Here is an 11,629-nt window from a genome sequence, read left to right on the forward strand (position 1 = left end):
AGATCAAAACTCTCTGGGATGCAATTAGTGATGCAAATTCTTTGCCACAGTGTACGTGTCTGTTGTGTACTTGCAATTTGGAACAAAGAGTATATCAAATGCAGCAAGATCAGAGGATGTTGCAATTTATGATGAAACTCAGTGAAGATTTTGCAGCAATAAGGGGTAATCTCCTGATGCAGCATCCAATGCCAAGTATAGCTAATGCTTATCGATTGTTTGCACAAGAGGAAAGACACAAAGAACTGTCACAATTGACAAGTCAAACTGAGACATTGGCTTGTTATGCAGATAAGAGGAATGTTTCTTACTATAAGGACAATCTGGTTCTGGTTATGCTAAATTTCAGAATAATTCTGCTAATTTCCATAATAATGTTGGAAACAAAACTAGTGGAAATTTCTCAGGAAATGCAGGCAAGAAGGTTCAGTACTATTGTACCCATTGTAAGATGTCTGGACACAGCATCGAAAGGTGTTTCAAAGTTCATGGTTATCCACAAGGTTTCAAGTTTAAGGACAAAAGAGTTGCTGCTGTTACTCAAATGAGTAATTCTGAAAGTACAGAGGGTTCAGAATCTTTTACTAAAGCTCAGTATTCCCAATTCTTGGAAATGTTTAACAAACACCAGAATGCAGAAATTGGATCTGGACCTCAAAATGACAAAGGCAACAATTCTCATGCTCTTTTGGCAGGTAACATATGCTTATTATCCAAAGGTAATGATGATTGGATAATTGATAGTGGAGCTACAGATCATATATGTTTTAATATTGAATTGTTTCATACATACAAGGCGATAGATAATAGTGATAAATTCATTACTATTCCAGATGGCAGAAAAGTACAAATTACACATGTTGGAGATGTATTGTTAAAGAATGACATCAAATTGCACAATGTGCTTTATGTTCCCAATTTTCACTTCAATTTGATATCTGTCAAAAGGTTATGCCAGGACATGAATTGCCAAATGGTTTTTACACATGACATATGTCTTCTCCAGGACCTTTCACAGAAACACTCTCAGATGCTTCTTGGTAATCTTCATGCTGGCTTGTTTCATACCACAGAGTACAAGGATTCACAAATTTGTTGCACTGCTTTGGAGGAAGCTCAACTGTGGCATCTCAGAATGGGACATTTGCCATTTTCTCAGCTCAGTTTACTGCAACCTCAGATCAATACTAGGCAATGTTCAGAAATTATATGTAAAATTTGTCCTGCAGCTAGACAAGTTAGACAATCTTTTTCTGATAGTAGTATTAAAAGTACTTCTATATTTGAGCTGATTCATATTGACATTTGGGGCCCTTATAAAATTCAATCTACTTCTGGTTGTTCTATGTTTTTAACTATAGTGGATGACTATAGTCGATTTACTTGGGTGCATCTTTTAAAAAATAAGGCAGAAGCAGCAGATGTTTTAATCAAGTTTAGTGCCCATGTGGAGACTCAATTCAGTTCAAAAATCAAAGGTATAAGATCTGACAATGCTAAGGAATTTTGTGAAGGCAAACTACAAAAATTCTGCAGAGATAAAGGGATTAATCAGCAAAGAAGTTGTGTTTATACACCCCAACAAAATGGGGTGGTTGAGAGGAAGCATAGACACCTCTTGGAAACTGCTAGAGCATTATCTTTTCAATTTAAGGTACCACTTAAATACTGGGGTGAGTGTGTACTTTGTGTTATTTTCTTGATCAACAGAATGCCATTGAGAACTATAGACAATCAGACACCATATTTTAGGTTATATAAAAGAATGACAGATATAAGTCAGTTAAAGACATTTGGTTGTCTGTGCTTTATTGGCACACTTAAGGTTCATAGAACAAAAATGGATCCTAGAGCTACACCAGGAGTGTTTCTAGGATATTCTCCTCATACTAAAGGGTATAAGGTACTTGATATTGCCACAAATGTGATTTCTATATCCAGAGATGTCATTTTCTATGAGAAACATTTCCCTTTTCTTTTCACCAATGCAAATTCAAATAGTTTTCCCACTGAAATCTATTTGCCTTCCATAACACCAGTTAATGTTACTGATTTTGACACTCAGACTATATTTCAGATTCCTAGTGAGTCAGAATTAACTGCTCATATTAATCCAGAGTTATCAAATCCCTTTGAAACTCCTTCTGATCATAATTCTACAGATTCTTCAGAAGTTTCTGATATTAGCTCAGCTATTACTGTTCCATCGAGGAGACAGTCTGCAAGAACTCATACTAAGCCCACTTATCTAAATGACTTCTACTGTAATGTTGCTACTGAAACTCATCATTGGTGCAACTTAGTACAATTTTCTGAGTTGCCACTAGTAACTCAATGTTCTATAGCTAAGATTTGTGATATAGTTGAACCTGCTAGTTATGCTGAGGCTTCTCAAAATCAATTATGGGTTGATGCAATGCAGAAAGAAATTCTAGCTCTTGAGACAAACAACACTTGGAACTTAGTTGACCTCCCAAAAGGTAAAAAGGCTATAGGATCCAAGTGGGTGTATAAAGTCAAGCTTAAGGCAGATGGCACATTAGAAAGGTGTAAAGCAAGACTTGTGGCAAAAGGGTTTAATCAGAAATTTGGAATAGATTATGAAGAGACTTTTTCACCTGTGGTTAAAATGGCAACTGTAAGGTGTTTATTGGCAGTGGCAGCTAGCAAGAAATGGCCTCTATATCAATTAGATGTTAACAATGCTTTTCTACATGGTGAGTTATCAGAGGAGGTATACATGAAGATGCCAGATGGTATACCTAATCCTTGGAACAAAGTATGCAGACTTAGAAAATCCATCTATGGGTTGAAACATGCTTCTAGAGAATGGCATACCAAACTAACCATTACACTCAAGAATCAAGGATTTGTTCAGTCAAAGAATGACTATAGTTTGTATATCAAAAAAAATGGTGATCTTATTTGCATAGCAGCAGTCTATGTAGATGATGTGATTTTAACAGGTACAGATCAGGTAACTATTGCTCATATCAAAGTATTTTTAGATCATGAGTTTGGTATTAAAGATTTGGGGACTTTGAATTTTTTTCTGGGAATTGAGGTTAATCATTTGCCTAATGGCATTTTTCTCAGTCAGAAAAAATTCACTAAAGAATTATTGTGTGATTGTCCTTATGATATTCAAAGGAAAGCATCTACTCCTTTACCCCTGAATGTTAAATTGTCTGCAGATATTGGTGAAGTTTTAGATGATCCTGAAGTTTATAGGTCGCTAGTAGGGAAACTCAACTTCTTGACTACTACTAGGCCTGACCTAGCTTATGCTGTTCAGTCTTTAAGTCAATTTATGCATAATCCTAGAACTTCTCATTTGGATGCTCTTATACATACTTTAAGATATGTAAATCATTCTATTGGTCAAGGGATTCTTCTTAGGGCTAATGCAGAAATCAAGCTTCAAGCATTCACTGATTCTGATTGGGCAGCTTGTCCTGATTCTAGGAAATCAATTACAGGTTATGTTTTGTTATTGGGACAATCTCCTGTCACTTGGAAATCTAAAAAGCAAAGTACAATTTCCAGATCATCTGTCGAAGCAGAATACCGAGCAATGGCATCTGCAGCATCTGAGATCACATGGTTAGTGAGATTGCTGGAGGAAATTGGTGTTGGTCATCTTAAGCCAGTAACATTGTTTTGTGAAAGTCAATATGCTATTCACATTGCTAAAAATCCTGTCTTCCATGAAAGAACAAAATATATTAAAATTGATTGTCATTTTACTAGGGACAAAGTCTTGGAAGGTCTTATTCAACTCACCTATCTTCCTACTCAGTCACAGGTTGCCGATTTATTCACTAAAATCCTTCCTTCTCCTCATTTTCATCAGTTACTATCCAAGTTAGGTTTCCGTGATCCTACTATGGCTTCTTATGATCATGGACATCCTAACTTGAGGGGGGCTATTGGTACTACTAGTGATACATCAGCTGTGACATAAGCTGTGCCAACCTGTACACAGCTCAGCAAGTTAGTTAAAGAATGTTTAGTTAGTTGGTAGATATAAAAATAGAATTAGAAGGTAGCTTTGTAAGTAAGTTTTCATTTTTTTCTGTTTTTGTATGTGCTGCTCTTCAGTATTTCTTCTCTTTAGTAAAAAAAGTGTTTGTTACATTCTTCATCTTTCTCTCTTCATATCTTCTATAAATTCATAGATTCTAATGGATGTTATCACAAAATCATCACTCGCCTAAGGTTCAATCAGAAAATTATTGGATTCTAATCTAAACTGTTTGGGCTTTGGTTAAGTTGATGGGCCTATATTTTTGTTTATGTTTAGTGTTTGAAAATAATAATCGTTGCTGTATCAGATATAACAGCATGAAGTAGTCAACCTCTTAGTGGAGAGATTATAGGAGGTAGTGAAGTTTATTTAGTAGTTATAATAGTGTGGGAAGTGGCTGATATAGTTCCTAGTTTGTAGCAGCAGTTTAGTATCACTTGTACTTTGCTTATTTATTTGCGGCATGTAATTTGTTTTCTTAGAGAAATTAGAAGATAATACAATATAGTCCTAGAGAGCATTTCGGTATTGTACATATCATTTTTTCATCATGTTTATTATGCAGTTATCATTCTAGTACGTCTTCTATCAAAGTGTTAAACTATGAAAACTACATCTTCTCATTCACTATTAAATTGACACAAATACATGCAGATATATACTCAATGCACATCCAGAGTGGTGGCTAAAAACTAGGAGCTAAACCTGCAACTTCCTGACTTATTCAAACGGTTAGCACTACTCCACTAACTCCTAATAAAACTAAACTGCCTACAGACTTGGTCAATCACTACACCATAAAAGTCCTATTGCCACATCCTCGTCATGGATGTTGCTTAATTATGTTACCTTAGCTATGTTACTTTTAGCCTACTACAACATTATGGTTTTGGTGTTACCTTAACTGCAAACTTGATGTTGCCTTAGATAAAAATTGTTGAGCATTGCAACATACATGAATAATTTTGCCTTAGATTATTAATAAACTAATATATTACCCAAAAAGAAAATTTATACATTATTTTAAATTTAGAAATTTCTAAATTTCATGAAAGTAATTAATACATTTATCATAAAAATAAGCATTTTCAATATAATTTAGTTTATATTTTTAATAGTATAAATATGATTTTATTTTATAAATTTATGTATTAGTTTTTATATTAATTAAAAACTAAAAATTAATTTTGATTTAGAAAAATAAATACGTTACAGTATTTCTACATTTTAAAATAAATAAGAACTTATTTGATAAATCAGTTAATACTTTTAAATATTAATTATGATGTTTATTGATTAAATTGAAAATTTTCAATAGAATATATAAAATACACATAAATATAAATAGGCCCACTGGTGAATTATTAGAAACCAAATCTCAGAGCGGCAAAAAACGTGCTCATTTTTTCGCTAAAGGCCGCCTATAATCTTTTTAACCCCTCTTGATTCAATATCATCTGTACAACTCTCTCTTTCTCCCTCTCTCTCCCTCTTTCTCAGAGAATTTTAATTTCATCAAATTACAGATGCTATATTTGGGTTCAATTGATTCCATTTTATTATTTAAAATGGGGCTATGTTTGAAGGGATATTGAGTAGGGGATTTTTGGGATAATCTCTATTTTTCTCCATCTATGTTTATATTTGTTAGGTATCTTATTTGTCTCTCTCACGTTTCCTCGAATTAGGTTTTGAGGCTATGGTTTTATAGTTTTATCGATTACTCAAACTTGGGCTTTTATGGGTTTGGTTCTTCAAATTAGGGGTTCTTCGATTTGGTTAAACTGAATTGATCTTTTTACTTATATGCTCTCTCTCTCCCTCTGATATCAGGATTTAGTTGGAGCTTGCTCAGATTTGGTGCTTGTTTGAGATTTAGAGTTTTTGTGTAAGTGAAATCATAAAAAGGTTTTGATATATGCTTGTTTGTATATATGTATATTATTTTCTGTGTTTGTATTATTGTTTTATGTTCTCTGTTGCTTCTCTCCTTTTCTGTTTATATGTAATTTGTTACTTGAATGCAAGTGAAACCATAAAAAAAATTAGATTTAGTTACTCTTGCCTAGTTGGAAAGTAATAAGACATATTTGAAAGCAGAAGTCTGAGGAGAATCATTTAAGTAATTTATAATTGTTCCTTTATACTTCGTATATGTTACAGAGTCAAAGGGTGTGCATACTTGGTGGTAGATTTGGAGGCCTTTATACTTCTATAAGATTACAATCACTTGAATGGCCTGATGACAAAAAACCTCAGGTTAACTGTAATTCAGATTATATTCTGTAGATTTAGTCTTTGGAAAATGGCAAAGTTGGATATTGGTTTACTTGTCTTGTGTTAGTAAAACGTAAGTTTGATTTTGTTTGGAAAAAGTTTGTAAGACAAGTTCTTGGCTGGTTTTTATTAGTTTTCTTTGTGTAAAAAAAGGTTATGTTTTTATTTTATGATTTATTCATTACAGTAAATTTCTCGGCTATATTAAAAAGGAAGTTATTGTTATGCATTAGGTTGTTCTGTGCGTAATCAGGTCTTCAAAACAGGATTTAGCAAAAGCAAAAAAAGATCGCATTTTGTTTTGTATATTGTTAACTTCTTTTTTACTGCACCACTCTACCATGAGTATTGATGTGATCCAAACATTGAATGTATTTAGGTAATTGGTGACCTCATACTTTAATATCAAGATGGCTTGGTGGAATGCAAGTCCCATTGCTAGTCCTCGTACACTGTAGCTAGGTATGTAATGGATATCTATATTTTACGGTTTCCAGTTCGAATACTCGTGACACTTGATTAGTTTTAGTTTCTTAGAGCTTGTGAACCAATCTTTTTCTCAAATTTATGGAACATAACTTTTGTGAGGATTAGCTATCAACTATTATTATAGCTTACTCATGGAAAATTAGCTATCAACTATTATTATGTTGTAGAAAAATTATGATATTTAGATATAAATAATAAAATAAATGTCAGACAAGGTTGAGTGTGTAGTATTTGATTCCAGAATCTCGTGGTCTCTGTATCTTGATGAGTTATGTAGTTGTAACAAAAGAATGGTTCTTCTCCTTTAACTAAGCATCTACAGCAAAGTTGACAAAAAACCGATACGGGTTATATACACTTATCTACGGCTCTCTTAGGGACTTGCTCAAATCAAGAACATAAGGAGCCAACTCATATAAAACTAATTCAGTTGCCACTCACTTTATAATTTCAGTATGGGAATAGCTTTTAGGTTATTTTATAATTTCGTTCACAACTTATAGCCATTTTATCTTTTTAAATTATATGTTTTATTTTGAGTGTTGACTCTACTAAGTACTGCAAGTAACATGTTAAGGAAAACGAAGAACAGAACCAGCATAAATGAAGCTGGATGTGAATGTGTTGAGATATCTCTCCAAAGATGATTTCAGGGTTCTTACTACTGTTGAAATGGGAATGCGCAATGTATTTATTTCTCGTACTACTAATAAAATATCTGCACTATAGTGTGTGGTTCGAGAGTTTAGAGGTTCTAACTTTTATTTACTATTTTTCAGCATGATATTGTACCTACTCACGTATAGCTTCTCTCAAGTAAGCAAATCTATATTTTTTCTTCCAATCCTTTTTTGTATTTTAGATTTTTCTTTATATACATTATATTTTACAGACATGGAGGCACTTACAAGGTGATGAAGAATTTGCTCAAGCACAAGTTGTTACACCATGACTCTTCCAAATGTAAGTTAATCAAATGTACTTTTTAGTGCATTTTTCATTAGCAAGTATAAAAATCAAATTTTGGAAGATCGCGAGACTCACACAACTAATTTTTTCTCGGTACTCTGTTTTGTAGATGATGGTTTCCGGCTAACCTACCTTGGTTATGATTTTCTTGCTATTAAAATGTTGGTTAACCGTGGAATCTTTACATCCGTTGGTCGTCAAATTGGTGTACGGAAAGAGTTAGGTAAATATATTATGCTTCAAATTATGTCTTCAAAGTTTAATCCCTGAAGGTTATTAGATCAACGTGTGCTAGTTATACTTGTATTATCTTTTAGATTGGGGCTGTTTTACTAGATTATATCGAAGTTATGTGAAAGTCTTTTTTAAATTTCTTTATTCTTGTAAATGCATCCTTTATGGACAGATGTTCCATACTAAGCTTATTTTCTTTTAAATGCATCTTTTTTGATTAATCAAATCTTCTAGACTTATCCCTGCTTATGGAGTTATACAGAAATGAAGCTATTATAAGATTGCTACCGTTTAAAGTTTTATACAGTTTTTTATTTTACTAATACAGTTTTTTATTTTACATCATGATTGGAAAAAGCTTCATGGTACTAGCAGGAAGTGGACTTCTGATCGGTTCAGGGTCAAGTTTTGGGATGTTAAATTAGGTGGTTTAATTAGTTATTTTTACTGTTATTTTTGAGGTTATAAACTTGAGATAGTTGTAATGGGTAAATTATGAAGTTCAGGATATACTAAATTTGTGTCGTATACTTTATATTTGTACAATAGATTGTATTCATTTCAATAGCGATTTTTCATTTTTTATGTGTAAATTTATAAATTAACTTGATAAGTGTTACAGTAGTCTTGGTACAAATATTATAATATTTGTTAAAATGTTATCATAGGTACATCTTTGATACTAGAACAAGTGGCCCACATGCCACAATGGGGCCTAATATGGGTCCCACTTTTTTAAAAACATTTTAGAACTCTAAGGTAACATAAAAAACAAGTTACAACTGATCTCTCTTTCTGTTGTAATAGCAAGTTATAGTAACATAAAATACGATGTTGCCTTAGGCACCAAAGATGTTACCTTAGACCCCTAAGGCAACATTGAAAAACCTGTCTTTAAGAAAATGTTACCTTAGCTTAAAAGTGGGGCAAGAGCAACATATTTACCCCCTAATGCAATATTTTTTTGGTGTTGCAGTAGGCATTTTATGGTGTAGTGAATGTTGTTTGATAACAAATACATGAACTTTATTTTACTAAACAAAACAAATAAATAATAACTAAGTTTAAGATTATTCCAACAATCACCCCCTTAATCTTAAACTTATCATCACTGCTCATCTGGCATCTTATTCATCAGCCCGAATGGCTTTCAACTGAGCCAGTATGGCTATTTCAATATAGCCCGTATGGCTCTTTTGTTTGCCCGTCTGACAAGATCATTTTTACCCATATGGCATGACCTTCGATGCCCGTCTGGCAAGATCTTCGGTGCCCATCTGACAACCTTCTTTATCAGCCTGTATGGCTTTTCTTCACAAGCCCGCATGACTTTCAATCTTCACACTATCTAATGTTTCTCGGCAACCCCATACTACAGCTGCATCCCATACTACACATGCAGTTTTGCCACCATTAATTTGAACATACAACCCAAACAAGGAACCATCCACATTAACAGGCTCCTCCGCCGATAAAATCTTCGGATAAATACTGTAGCGCCCCAGAACACTGTCACCACCAGGAGGACCGCCTCCACCAGCACTGGCTTCACCATCATCGGCGGCTTCATTACCTCCGGTGGTGGAGCAACCTCACCCGCTCTGATACCAAGTGTTGAACTATAACCAAAGTTTATTGCAGAAGCTATATACGTGTTTTGTGAAATGAAAACTACATCTTCTCATTCACTATTAAATTGACACAAATACATACAGACATATACTCAATTCACACCTAGAGACATATACTCAATGCACACCCAGAGTGGTGGCTAAAAACTAGTAGCACTTGGTCAATATTGTTTGAAAACAAATACACGAGTTTTATTTTACTAAACAAAACAAATAAATAATAACTGAGTTTAAGATTATTCCAACAAAAAATCGAATTAACATACTATCTCGCGATATCTGTAGAAATTATACAATTTAGTCAACTATATATATATATACTAAATTTGGCTAAAGTTTCAGATTAAAGAATTGGATGAAGGTGAGAAGTTAATGTTATGACACTTCTTAAAATTGTATTCTGCAAATTTTTTAGAAAAGACAATTACCCAACTGAAGCATACAGGTAAGAACCAGAAGTACAATGATAATGAGATTTATCAACTCAAGTATCCGTTAACAGTGCAGGTACACATCCACGAGGAACATGTTAACACACCAAAAACAGAGAAAACAGACAAGTTAAGTAAGATATATATTAATTATTAGTAGTGTGCAGTCTCGTTTGATTAACAAGTTATAAACACGTATTAGTTAACAATTATATTAGTAGTGCTCCTTGTTAGTATGATATTTTCGGATTTGGACCGAACCTGCACGAGAATGTTTTTGGGCACGTCCTAAAAGATCTTGCTAGTTAGTTATCTAACTGCTTATGCCTATATATTACCCCTGCCCCAGACATACCTCGTGAACATGTCTTAACTTCATAATTGTATAATATTGTCCGATTTGGGTCGAGTTCGCACGAATTTGTTTTTGATAACTCCTAAAAGACCTCGAGTTAAGATAATCATCTATTATCTCCGTTACTTGGATTGACACCACCCAGTGTGCAGTCTCTAATTTGTCGTATTGATTAACATATACTTCCAACTGAAACTATATATGGATAATATAAATGTCCCTCTCCCTCACCTTTATATTTCTTAATCAATGGCGTGTATTGTTCCTTTCACCATATAGTAACCAGCCCCTTTCTGATCACCCGTTATATATAGTTTGAGCATCATATCTCTACTGCATGCAAAAATAAAATATCATAAAAAGAATTAAATGGAGAAGCCTGCTTTAATATTGTTGGTGCTATGCTCAGTTGCGGCAGGGGCAGCTGCACATTCTAGTGTTTCCGGAAAGCCAAAACAAGTTGAAAAGTGGTTCCGGGAGACTAAAATGGCGAAACAGAAAGTGACCAAACTTCACTTTTACTTCCACGATATTTTTGATACCACTTCTGTAAACGTTGCTAATTCCGACATTACAAATACTTCACCAACTAAATTTGGTATGACCAACATAATGGATGATCCAATTACAGTTGGACCTGAGTTTCATTCGAAGCAGGTTGGTCGGGTACAGGGCCTTTTTTCTTCTTCAGATAAGGTTGAATTCAGTCTACTTTGTGCCATGACTTTGCTTTTTACTGATGGCAAGTACAATGGTAGTACACTTAGCATTTTGGGTCGGAATCCTACCTTACAGGAGCACCGAGAAATGCCTGTTGTTGGAGGAACTGGAGTTTTCCGGCTTGCACGAGGAGTTGCGCTGTTGAAATTCTATTACTTTGACGTTCCGGGAGGTAATGCTACGGTTGAGTACAATGTCATTGTTCAACATTATTAGGTTTTATGTTCGGTGCCTGCATGGGCAGTTTGGATTCAGACATTAGTGTTTCCTAAAAAAATGGCATGTTCTTAGGCATGCATGTCTATATGTAATCAACATTTCCGATGTATGTACATCTTTTGATGCTATTAAATAATGGATTAGGTCCTCAGTGATCTGACTGATAAGAGCAGTAATTTCAAGAAGAAATCTTCTGTATTCTTGTCCTCTTAATATATTAGCTTTTTTTTTTTGCTAAGTAATATATTAGCTTGTTACGACTTAATACTTAATTAAT

At 33.9% G+C, this 11,629-nt stretch overlaps 1 protein-coding gene and 1 long non-coding RNA gene across 2 annotated transcripts; both read left to right on the forward strand.

The window, feature by feature from the left end:
• The first annotated feature begins 5,858 nt into the window (after nucleotides 1–5,858).
• On the forward strand, nucleotides 5,859–8,513 carry LOC141721244 (uncharacterized). Its single transcript, XR_012574678.1, has 7 exons — nucleotides 5,859–5,915; nucleotides 6,684–6,766; nucleotides 7,371–7,480; nucleotides 7,573–7,609; nucleotides 7,686–7,756; nucleotides 7,872–7,985; nucleotides 8,355–8,513. It is a non-coding gene; the product is annotated as an uncharacterized LOC141721244 (long non-coding RNA).
• Nucleotides 8,514–10,782: 2,269 nt separating this feature from the next.
• Nucleotides 10,783–11,349, forward strand: LOC141708310 (dirigent protein 21-like). The gene has a single exon (XM_074511876.1). It carries the CDS (start codon nucleotides 10,783–10,785, stop codon nucleotides 11,347–11,349), a length of 567 nt encoding a protein of 188 aa, XP_074367977.1.
• Nucleotides 11,350–11,629: the final 280 nt, after the last annotated feature.

The sequence above is a fragment of the Apium graveolens genome, chromosome 1 (genome assembly GCF_009905375.1).
Source record: "Apium graveolens cultivar Ventura chromosome 1, ASM990537v1, whole genome shotgun sequence".
Lineage (NCBI taxonomy): Eukaryota > Viridiplantae > Streptophyta > Magnoliopsida > Apiales > Apiaceae > Apium > Apium graveolens.